Source organism: Myodes glareolus, chromosome 24 (genome assembly GCF_982192425.1).
Source record: "Myodes glareolus chromosome 24, mMyoGla1.1, whole genome shotgun sequence".
NCBI classification, from domain to species: domain Eukaryota; kingdom Metazoa; phylum Chordata; class Mammalia; order Rodentia; family Cricetidae; genus Myodes; species Myodes glareolus.
The window spans coordinates 7709401-7722471 of NC_142049.1; the positions used below are offsets into that span (position 1 = coordinate 7709401).

The 13071-nt window shown below is 37.9% G+C and overlaps 1 protein-coding gene across 9 annotated transcripts in view; it reads left to right on the plus strand.

Moving 5' to 3' along the window:
* The window catches only part of Dlg2 (discs large MAGUK scaffold protein 2), a 1777227-nt gene that overhangs the window by 206462 nt on the left and 1557694 nt on the right, over window positions 1-13071 (plus strand). For all 9 annotated transcript variants that reach the window (XM_085683002.2, XM_085683004.2, XM_085683006.2 and 6 more), the window contains exon 3: window positions 4012-4157. In XM_085683002.2, the coding sequence (XP_085539128.1) occupies window positions 4012-4157 (146 nt within the window). The remainder of the gene's footprint in view (window positions 1-4011; window positions 4158-13071) is intronic.

Sequence of the window (13071 nt, forward strand, 5' to 3'; positions counted from 1 at the left end):
AAACTTTTCAAGGCTTTTGATCTTTGAAGATTTCCCTTCTGTTTTGAGACATTTTCAAAACTGACTTCATACATACTTTATTAAGAGAGGCAGAATAAAGTTGTAGCCATATGTGAAATTAAAAGATTTCTATACTTTGGATTTTTTTCCCTTTCTGGTCTGGAATTCACTGTGTAAACCAGGCTGTTCTTGAACTCACAGAGATACACCTGCCTCTGCCTCTGCCTCTGGAGTGGTAGTATTAAAAGCGCGCACCATTACAGCTTTATCCTAATATTTGGTGTTGACTTAGTTGAGCTTGCATTCATCCATCTTAGTAATTTGCTATACAAAGAATTGAAGTTTTCTCAGCCTGCAATTCTTATGGTCTTGAAACATTACATATTTTTAATTAAAAAATGAAAACTTGATACATACTAAGGATATAGTCATGTTATGTATACAAAGCTTCATGAAAACAAAAGCATATTGCAAGCTGACCTTCAAACCCAGCGCTAGATCCTGCCCTTAAATTCCTTTCTGCCTTTTCACTCTACCCTTGTTTCATTTCTCTCTGACCCTGCCCAGCCTGTCCACTGCAGTAACTACACGCATTCCCCACTGTGATGCTGGCCCAGCTGCTGATTTTGGGCTTTACAGTAATGTGAAGGTGATACATATTTAATGAAAACCATACCTTATTATTTTTTACTAGTTTAGTGATACTTGAAAACTCCGCTTACAATGCTGGGCCACAGCAGTGAACTCAAACAGAGTCAGTCAAGCTGTCTCCAGAGTAAACATCTGTTAGACTCAATGTCCTGTGCTGCTAAGCTGTGCTTCTTTCTGGGTTAGGTGTATTATACAACATTCTGACTTACAACGTCAGCTTACATTGTGCGCTTAACACCATCGTAAGTCCAGGGAAACCGTACCTCATTTTCCCATGCTCCTTTGCTTTGGTTTAATTGTTTTGCCGTGTATATGCATATGTATGCCGAAATGTGTAGTTTACTTTTATACATTTCTGAATGTAAAAAAATATTCATTTGAGAGATAATTTTGTCACGCAATATTATGTTTGTAAGATTTATCCATGTGATTTCATATTCTAATTTTTCCACTTCTTTATAAATTTCACTTTGAGGAGATGACACAATCAATCATTTAGTTTTTGATGAGCATCGGGTTGTTCCTAACACACTGTATTGATGGCTTATGTGGTTATGAACACTGCTGAGTTCCATAAAGTACAGGGTTTAACTACAAGGCATACTGAAGGGCAGAAAGAGCCGCTTGTAGCAGGAACACTTGACCAGTTTTCTGGGAATAAGAACTGTGTTTGGAGCGCTTACAGCTATTTAGCCGCTATGCGTATCCTTTTATCCTTGTCACTGCGCTGGCAGACTTTATTATTTTGATTGTAAACGGTCTTATATCATCTTATATCATGATGCTCTTTAGCATTTGCCCCACTACTCGTTGGGGATATTTCCCAGTCTTGTCAGTTCTATGTATTTCTTTAATTATGAAAGTCTTGTTCAGATTTTGCTATTATTTTTCTTTAGTTCTTATGTGCATTCTTTTTGATTTGTGGACCTCTTCCCTGGGTATTGTTTGTTTGCCTCCATGTTGTAAACTTAAGTTATCTCAGTTTGTACTTTGTAATATTGTTTTTTTTTGAGGTGTACCTGAAAATGTAATGAGTTGTGTATGTGAGGTGCATAATTTAATGTCTGGCTATTTGTATGCCTTACTAGCATAGCTAAGACAGAAAGAATATCCACTCAGATTGAAGGGTTCCCCGCCCTTTCTATTGCGGAGTGATAATCTATTGTGTGATTAACTATACTTTGTTTATTGATTATCTATTTATAGGCATTTAGTTTACTTCCATGGATCAATTTCAAACTGATATGGATATATATTTCCTTTTATTTTAGATAATTACCCAAAACATGATCGACTAGATGGATCAGTAAGCACACATGTAGCTCTGTAGCTTCCTGACTCTTTTTCAGAGTTTTATGATTTTTCCACTGTTACTGCTAATGTATAGAAGTTCCAGTCCCTGCCCCCTCCCCGACCAACTTTCCTGTCAGTGCGTGGGATAATCAGCCCTGACTGTCACCATTCTACTGACTATGTGGTATTATCTCATTGTGATTTTGATTTTCATTCCTCCAAAGGTTTTGAACAGTCTTTTATTTTGTGAAGCATATGTTCTCCCTTTTCACCAAGTTTTTCATTAGATTTTTTTATAGTTTGAGAGGTTTTTTATATTCTAGTGCAACTATTTAAACAAAGTAAAACAATTCTATGATGATGGCTAGTCTATCTCAAGAATCTGAAGATTTTACTCTATTGTATTATTTGAAAACTCTGATTTTACCTTTCTTTGTTTTAAGTTTTTCTTTGTCTTTGGTACTATGGAATTCTATTTTGATATCCTTCCTACTAACCATAGCATTTTCCTCAACTTTTTTGCTAAAAAAATTGGAGCACTCTCCAGGTTCCAAGAATATGAAAATGAGCACCTGTATGCTTTGTTTACAAATTTCATTGTTAGTATGTCATAGTTCTTATTGCATGCTACATCAATCCATCCACGGTGTCATCTATCAGTACATCTTTAAGTAATTATGTATTTAATTATTGGAAGCTACTTTGGTTCTGCCCCATTCTGCCTGACCCTTATTATTTTCTCATCTTTCTGCTTTAGCCATTACATAATTAAAACACTATATATAGATCTCCTATATTCTGTGCCAGATAACTGATGGAATGACAATAACCAGACACTGGAGTCTATTCTTTCTCGTTATTGTTCTTTCCTCTGAATCTCATTCATAATAGTCCCCCTACTTTGTCTCGGTTCTGTGTGTGTGTGTGTGTGTGTGTGTGTAAAAGTTGATGCTTTGAGACCTCCCTTATATGCTTCGATACCAGCAATATTTTAAAGTGTGTGTTCTAGTTAGTGCATAGCTGATCCAAAGGTCACTCAGTCTTCTTCAGTGTCAAGGACATTGTCCTCAAAAATACCCTTTCCTTAACGTTAGAAAATGTAACCTGATGGAATATTCATTCAACTCCCATTCATCCTAAATCTGACAATGAATTTATAAAACACATTTCAGGGTCATTTCAGGATGTGACAGTGGTTGTGCAATGCTCGTAGAGAAGCTGGGAGCATGTCTACTTTGGAGTAGTTTTATACTTAGAAAAAGTTACAAAGACAGGCCAGAGACTTACTGTAGATCCCCTTTCTGTTTCCCCGATCGCCGACACCTTCCAACAGTCTTGTAGCAACAATAACGTATCACCATGTTGTCATGAGTTAGTTGTCTTATTTTTCTAAAAATTTTGCAGGTTGTAGCTCAGGCTCTCTGTGTTACAGGAGTCTTATGGGCATAGCACGCTGTGTGGCTTCCTCACGTCTCTGTCTCCTCATGCTCTTCTAGGCCACGACAGTTTCTCTGAGCTTTTGAGTCATGCTTTAGGTTTTGTCTTCTCCACTATGAATTACTACAAATAGAATAAATACCGCTGCTTTTGGTTTACCTATTTTATCCTTCCCAAAGTTCACCTTCTTACATTTCCTTAATTTTGCTTTGTTTTTCTCCCAGTTGTGAGATGCATAAAATATGTATAAAATATAGTATGTATTCCTCTCATACTAGATTCTTTCACTTGTCAATATGCTTGTCTGAAATTCATCCATGTTTTCATAACTCATTATCTCTTATGTTCCAATGATATCCTTATTTATGGGCGTCTTGTTCTTTTGCTGTTCAACTATTGAACATCTTGTTTGCTTCCTGTGTCCATGAATATGAAGTTGCCGTATTTATTCTGATGCTGTTAAAAAGTCATTTTCCCGGTTTTCTGCTCTGATTGCTTTAGTTTAGAATACAATTATTCATTTATTTTAACTGGCTACATTTTTATATGTATACTACACATATATACCCATGCAAGCTATTTATGAGGTGCTATACGACATTTGATTCTTTCCTGACATTTTCTTTACAGATATTCAAGAATTTTATGAGGTGACATTATTAAATTCTCATAAAAGCTGTGAGCAGAAGATAGAAGAAGCCAACCAAGTTGCACAGAAATGGGAGAAGACTCTCATTCATGATCCATGCCGTGATGGTCTGCAAAAATCTGCAGAGGTATGCTGCGGAAACCCGTCTGAGAGCCCGGGAGATGGAGACTCATGTTTGGAAAGGCTCAGGGCCATCAGTATAGTAGTGTAGTCATTGTTCCTGTCGAATGGAAGCAGTAATATGCTTGCAGTCTTAATCCAGCTATATCTTCATTTTTTTAAGAGATAATTCGGTCTATGAGAAAAGGCATGGTTTGTATAGTTGTAGATATGGATTTTCAACTAAATAAGTGAGCTCTGTTAGAACTGTTTGCTTAATTTGAGGTGACTCAGGTTTGAACATTCACATGAACAACCAAGACAATAATCCTCCTCCAGAGACACTCTTGGTTTCAAGATGTGGTTGGAATTGGAGTTGATTAATGGGAAAATAGAGTGTCCTAAGTCTGTGATTTTCACAGCAGAGAAACATATCCCAGAGTATGGCTGATATGATTCTTTAGATGTAGAAGCAAAATACTAGAAGTACTCCTTCTATTTATTTTTGTCTTTGAATTATTAAATTAAGTTTTATATGTAGGTAAGTCTAGCACACATATATTAGTGGCAATGCATATGCATTTAAAATATAACTCACACACTCAAAACAATGTTAAAAGTTAGGATTCAGTGAACCACTGTTTGGAGACCATAGTTTAAAGTTACCAAAGGGAAACACAAATCAATGTTGTGTTTTGGGTTTATAGCTGAAGACAATGATGAAGCCATAAGCAGAGCAATGATGCTTTCATGTATCTGAGGAGCTAGGAGACTCTGAAGGCTCTTCTAAGAGGGAAACTCATTCTTCAGGGGTGTGGCTCCTGGTATGTTGCTTGTGCTCCAATGGATAGCGTCATGCACATGCATATAGGTATCACACTCATTGGATTCAGTGGTTTATTAAACAAACAAAAAGGAAAACATGAAGTTAGGAAGTGATGTGCTGTGAATGGTGATCCAGAATGTGTTTTACGAAAGAGTAAGATATACATATGATCGAAATACATCACACACATTTATGAAATTCTTAAAAGTAAACACAATGCACACACATACATACAGTCACTGTTTTGAAGGGATGAGGGATTAAAACACGCACTCCATTTCACATCTTTGGTGCTTTATAGCTTATAGCATATCTCGGACACTGTAAGAATTCTGTTGCCAATCAATGGCATGGACCTTGGTTACTGAAATTTTTATTCGTTATTAAAGTTTCTTGTAGACTTTCTGTATTACTTAGAATTGATTTGGAAATGGGGTAGGATGAAGTCTGATGATTGCCTTAGTTACTCTGAGAAAAAATAACTAGGACAATAATTTCCAAATCGGTAGATACCCAGCACATGAATCACAAAATAGATGGCACTCTAGTTTCAAAAGCTAGAAATAATGGTTTTGACTTTTACAACCCTTTTCTATGCACACATATTTATTTTGTAAAATTCATATGTGAATCTTTATTTATATAATGAATATAAACAATATAATATATATGGTATAGAGAAGTAGATTACATTTTTTATATTTTTATTTATTTTCTTTTAAGATTGGATTACATTATGTTAGAAAAGTGGAAATAAACAAGAATAGGGTGAAAGTATTGTGAGGAAGGTTGGAGGATGAGAAAAAGGATATATGGGACAAAAAACAAAATAAGAGGCTAGTGACAGTTTCCACGGAAGTCTAGGTAGTGGCGGAAGGGTGGCTGGGGATGGTGAGTATGGAAGAGAACTTTTGAAACACACTTTTCTCAGTTGGAAAGACAGATTTATGTTTCATAAAGACAATAGCTTATAGGGTATTTTCAGTATTTTTTTAAGATTTACATATTTATCTCATGTGCATTTGTGGTTTTGCCTTCATGAATGTCTGTGTGAGGGTGTTTGATCCCATGGAACTGGAGTTACAGACAGTTGTGAGCTGCCCTGCAGGTGCTGTGAATTGAACCCTGGTCCTTTGGAAGAACAGCTGGTGCTTTTAACCTCTGAACCGTCTCTCCAACCCCATTGTAGGACAATTTTATGTCCTATATTTCAAAACTGTTTTAATAGGTATAAATATTGATTATTTAAAACTTAAGTAGTTTATGAGTCAATATTTAGGTCATCTCAAAATTTCTTTCATGAGTACCATTGTAGTTGAGATTCCCATATATATAATTCCCATATATATATATATATATATATATATACATGAATACTTCTAATTTATATTAGGTTGATTTTATTAGGGATATTACTGAATCTAAGAATATTGATATTTTAAGAATATTAACTCAGATTGGCAAAGTGTTTGCAGGTAGGTCTTACCATCAAACCTACCTATGAATCTTTCTTTTCTGTTTATCTGCCTGTGTTAAGACTAGCTTATCATAAATTATTTAAAATAATTTGTAAAATTGATAGAGGCCATTGTTTGCTTAATGCCTTTATAGGGCAATTATTTGTTCACTATTGGGACTCAACTATTAGCTATCTCTCTTGTGATTCAGTAAAGCTATTTACTGTTAGGTGGTGTTATAATCTATATTATTTCAAATAGTGACTTTAATGAAGCAAGCCGTCCTGTCAGAATTATTGTATTTTCTACTTTATTGATCAAGATTTCACTTGTGGTGTTATTTAACATTCAATAGATATGCACACACATATATAATTACTATATATATTAATTTTATGTATATAAATATAAAATTATATATATATATATATAAATTTTGCATTTTTTTCAACCTTTTTAGACAAGGTTGTGTATTTCGATTTGGTATCACAGTGACTTTATTGCTGACGTTGACCAGCTTCTACTCCCGGCTTCCATGGTGCTGGGATTGAAAATGCATGTCTCCATATGTGGTTTCTGGTGCTGGAACCAAACCCAGGGCTGGCGCATGCTAGGCAAACATGCTTTGAGCTGTGGTTCCTAACAGTTACTACTCCGTTTACTTTTTATTCTCCTTTGACTTTTTCTTTGCTTTATCACTGTTTAGTTCTTACATTATTTAATTTTTTTGCTATACTTTACCAGCCCTTTATTGACTTGAAATTGGCTTTTGTAAAATTTCAAAAACCTATGTTTATTCAATTCCTAGATGCATAGTGTCATATACATATGTAATTTTTCATAAGTTCGTGTATATTTTTGTTCTAATTCAATTCTTTGAAATTTTCAATTTTCATTTCTCTCTCACTTTCTGCCTATGCTATATTAGCTTATTGACATATAAGATAACCCTGGTTAATAACTTAGTGCGTTTTTGTCTATACTCAAATAATGCACATTCATATACAAATTATTAAACATATGTATGGGTTCTAAGCCACACTAGGCATATATGTACACACATAAGAAATTTTGAAATGTGGCTATTTTTTGAAATGTTCCTAGTTTTTTTCTCAAGTTGTCTGGTAGCTTTAGTTCTTCTGATGAATGTGTAATTTCATAGCGTGGGTGTATAATAACATGCTCAGCCGTTCCCGGCAGTGTGGATTTTCCGTTTCCAGGGTCCTTCCTGTATGAGTAACGCTGCCATCATCCTTATATGTGCATCGGCGTTGGCTGGGGCTTTTGTTCTATAGGGTAAACTCTCAGGGGTGGATTTCTTGGCTCGGAACTGTGCATGATTTCAGTTTGAATAAGGCGTTTGAGAACAATGTCACTTGTCACATCTCTGCCACGGTGCATAAAGACATGGCTCTCACCTCAGAGTGCGCCAGCACCTCTGAATTTCTGCCAGTTTCGTAGGCATCGTGATATCCAGTTCACTTCATTTCTGCACTGCAGACTCCTGGTGAACTGGAGCCCCGTTTCAGAAGTCTGTTGACTGACAATGGCCTGTCTGCCAACTTCCTCATAGTCCTCACCTTCTTCTCTGGCTGGACTCCTTTGTTTGCCATTGAACATGGCCATTTTGTATATTTAAATTATCCATTTTGTATACAGACTTTCTTAAGGAAAATGATTTCCATGAAATTATACACATGTAGTACCTTTGCTTTATTTTATCAATATCTTTTCTTCAGATTTATTGCTTAGGAAAAATGCTCATTAAAACATTAGGGTAGGGCAGGACAATGTATTAGTAAGTAAAAAACTTTGTTCATAACTGCTTAGTGGGTTATAAAAGCTATAAAGTTGGGAGGGGAGTGTGCTCAGGGAAATATAGGCATAGTTACAGTAGGGAGATGCTCATGTATATATTTATATTATACTGCATACATGTATGAAATTCTCAAGAATAAAAAGTTAAATATTAAAAAGCAAGCAAGCAAGCAAACAAGCAAGCACCTTGCTTGCCCGTATCCAGTAAGTACATTGAGGTGCCTCCTGCCTGCAATCCTAGCGCTCCTACTGCCTGATGGGAGGTGGAGGCAGAATTGCCTGGAAATTTCCTTATGCAGCACGGTGTCAAAAACAATAGGAGAGACCCTTCCTCAAAATCAAGACAGCGAAGCATAACTGATGTCTGAAAAGTTATTGTCTGACCTTCATGTGCATGACCTTGTGCACTCTCCCTCCCACCATACACACTAAATAACTAACTAAAGAGCTTTTCAAAAATTAGCCTAATTCTAGTCATCCACTAAAAGGTTATTTGGCTCCATATGCATTAGAGCTTTTAATTATAGGTAAATAGATGTTACCAATACAAAGGTAAATAACCGAGACTTATTTGCACTCATTTATTATTCCGTGTCAAAATTAGCATATATACGTGCACACACTTCTGAACAGGTTTTTTTTAGATGTAATTTCGAGTTTATTTTAACTCTATTTTGTGTTCCTGACCACTTGGCCTGTGTTGATTTAAATATAGACCAGCCGTATCTTTTTATTTTTATAATGTATTTTTATATTTTGAAATGATAATTACATAATTTCTCCCTCCTATTCCATTCCACAAGCACCTTTTGATCTCTCCCTCAAATTCATATATGTATGTATATTCTAAGTTCATAAATGCAGCCTTCTCAATCCGTATAATGATACTTATGCTTGCATGACTTCATGGCTTCTGACTTGGTATGGGATAACCAGTTGGAGGCTCTTCCCTGCAGAAGCCCGTGTCTTCCACTCTGAGCACTCCTCGGTTGCACATATTCTTTGTCTAGGGCTGAGACTCCGGGAGATGTGCCCCTTGCATGTTAACCTGTCCGTGGTGTCACTGTTATTCAAGTCATGTTTAGGCAGGCAGGTTGATGGGCTTTCTTGGGTGTAGCCTCCTTGACGATACAACCTTACTGAAAACTTCCTGTTTCTTCTGTTCTTACCGTTTTTCACCCCCTCTTCCACAATGATTCCTGAGCCTTGGGTGCAGGAATTGTGCCGTGGATGTATCAATTGGGACAGTGCCCCTTGGGTCTTTTATTTTCTGCATTTTGTTTGGTTGTGGTTTGGTGTAATGGTTTCCATCTGTTGCGAAGAGACATTTCTTTGAGGAGGGGTGAGACCTTATCTTATCTGTGGGTAAAAGGACAATACTTAGAATGTAGGTGTGCAGACTTAGGACAATGTCTGCTCTGGGTTCTCCTCCAGGATGCATGACTTCACTAGGCTCTGGGTTTCGGCGGAGTTTCCATCACCAGACATTCTTTCCCCCTTGTTCAGTGGGCTTTCGATCCAGTCACTGAGCTGTCGACGCACACCAAGATATGTGTATGACTGTTCCCCCCCTAGTGCTGCTGTGCTGTGCTCTGACTGTCTCTGTCTTCAACAGCAGAGCACGAGTATCTCCTCCAGTAAGTTTGCTTCTTCAGAGAGTCGGGCTGTTTAAGGTGTCAAGTCTTCCCAGCCTGTTCCCATGAAGGTAGAGATGGACACAAAGAGTGAAATGTCCGTCATTTGGGACTTCAGTATGCTGGAGCAGGAAAATTGAAGATCCTGTTATGTGGGATTTGACTTTCCCAGGTCAAAATTTAGACAGTGAATCCAAATGAAGTCTCTGATTAAATTGTAAGTGAGAATAGCAATTGAGAAATGACGCCAAAATGGAGTTGATGGCCAGCAACCCTTGAATTAGAATGGGGCTGCTTGGGTTGACTCTGCTGATAGAGTTCAAAAGTTTACTGTTTCTGTGTTTATTTTATTTTTAAAAATTTGCACTAATTTCATTTTAAATTCTCTCTCTCTCTCTCTCTCTCTCTCTCTCTCTCTCTCTCTCTCTGTATGTGCATATGTGTACATGTGTGTGCAGGCGTGACAGATTCCAGAAGAGGGTGTGGGATCTTCTGGAATCGGCGTTCCGCATAGCTGTGGGCTGCCTGACATGGAAGCTGGCATCCTCTACCCCAGCCGTTTGCACTGCTAACTGCTGAGCTGTTTCTCTAACCCCTTGTGGCAGTTCTTAACTTTCACATTGTGTCCCTCTCATGGACAAGCTGAGCTTATTTAATATTTATTGTTTTATTTTATTTTTAACTTTCTTTTTATTTATTTTTTGTGTCTTCACATCATGTCTCCCCATCTCATCCACCCCCCCCCAAAAAGAATAAAACAGAAAGGGGAGGAAAAGGAAAAAAGGAGAATATTGTCATGGAAGCTGCAGTGTGACACAGTGAATCACACAGCAAACCCCTTTATCCATACATCTTTACATGCAGGCGGTTATTCAAAGAATCATTGGTCTGGTTCGAGGCCCCTGGTCTCTGCTACACCATTCTTGATGTGCTCTTACTGTGATTCTTCCTGGACATCCAGTTGCTGCCCTGTGTCATGGATATCCTGCAACCCTAGGTCAGCAGGTCTGACCTGCCCCTCGCACCCCCCATCCTGTGCTCCAGCAGATCAAGATAGGGTGGATGTTGGGGTGGGCCAACCCATGGTCCCGGTTCTGGGCCTGGGTGGTTGCAGGGTTGGTAAGCCCTCCAGCTGTCTCTGTCTTCCCCACTAGGGTGAAGGTGAGCTCTCCAACATTGCTCTGACTAGTTCACCCCTTGCAGTGATAGGCAAGGGGTGGAGTCAGTTCTCTGGCTTCCATGTCCTTAGGGTTGGTTTTCTCACACCTACACATTCAGGACCACCTCTACTGTGTTGCCCAGGCAAAGTGTAGAGGCCACGCCCCTGAATAGAAGTGCTGCAGCTGATGAGGTGCAGGAACAACTCTCTGACCTCAGGGCCAACTCTTTCAACTGCTTCTGGTGTTCGTGGGTGAGCTGGGGGGGGGGGGGCGCGTCTTTTCCTCTCTCTGCCGCCAATGCCCTGACAGATGAGTAATGGGAACTGATCTCCCATGCTAACAATGTCAGCGCTAGTTCACCCACACCGCCACAAGAGTTGGCTCTATTGTGCTGCCTAGGCGAGGTACAAGGACCCGCTGAGCTTATTTAAAGCATTTAAAAAGGATGCACACATCCTGAGTCACCCTTGTCCCTGATGTCTTGCAACATGCCAGCGGGTTTGGAACATAGTAAATTGAAGACAGATAAATCAAGCTAGAAAGAAATCTAAGATTCTTCTAGCTGCTGACTTCAGTACAGCCATAGGGATTTATTGTTTATTTCTTGTGGGACCTTTTACAGAAAGGCACACAGCCCCTTAGTGTTTAAATAGCTATAAAGTCTAGTAGCCATATAATTTGATGCCTGACGTCAGTGCTAAGAACTGAACTCTGGTCCTCTACAGTTTGCACTCTCAACTGTTGGACCAGTTCTCTAATGTTACTTATATGCAAAGGATCTCTTAGCTGGTCAGCACCAGGCACAATTCTCAGCTACAGTCTAAGTATTTAAACATGATATTTAAATAAATAGATATATTTCTTTCCATTTTCTTACCAGGGCTTTTATAAGATGTAGGCTACTAGAGAAACCTGATGTGACTCAGTTATCAAATCTGCCAATGAAAGTAATCGATTCTGTCATCTAAAACAATGACAAATGACATTCTTATATGATTGTTAAATTGTCTCTGAAAACAAAATGTGAAAACATCGATGGCAATATCAACTGGAAAATTGCTACCTAAAAGGTTAGATGATGGTTAGGACATTTATGCATTAAAAGATTTTTTCTTAAGATGTCCATTAACACATAGCAACTTTATATAATGCAGAAACACTACAAAGGGATTGTCCTATGACGACTTCAGTCTACCCAGAGGCAGCAAAACTAAGGACTATTCTCTGAAATAGTAAGACTTTATTGTATGAATTGAGTATTTAACTTAATATTCTGAACTTTCTCAGTAAATTCAAGTCAATATCTTAAGTATTTTGACAGTGTGAAGACAAGATGCAGTAGCATAAGAATGGAAATTCTAAGGCAAACTAGCATCGGATTAAGTACTTTAAAGATATGTAGGCATCAGAGTATTTGGCTGCTGGATATTATTATTGTTTAACTGCCGTGGTGCTGTCTGTCCTCTTGGGTAGGGGCAACCACAAGAAAAGACACTAATCAGTGACTGTCTTAGTGTCTATTAAAGAGTAATATTTTTGTTTATTTTTTGCTTTTTGATTGTATATATGTGCACACATGTGCAAGTGTATATAGAGAACTTGCAGAGTTGGTTCTCAAGTATTTTAAAAGTTCTATAGCCATATGTAAAATCCTTCAATATTGTTTTTCTATCATTATCCTGATCTTAGTGTCTTGAATCTTTCTTGGAACAAAAAATAGTGTTATTATTCAGTTCTGCGTTCTCTCAAGGTTTCTGTTTCTCAGTTGTTTACTTGCAATTACATCCCCATCTTCCTCCACGACTCTCTCTTCCCATTGCACAAACGTTCTTCAGTAAATGCTCTGTGACAACGGAGACTTCTGCAGTGATAAATACCTCTGTGCCAAGACCTGTCCTTGGTGACTGTTGGTAGACCGTGTGACTTTGAGAGGGATAAGGGGAAGACTATGGGATGCCTTATGCTGACACCTAGTAATCATTACGAGATAGCTTCTTAATTTTTTCATTCTATTTTTATTTTACTGTATGGTGTTTGTGCCTGCATG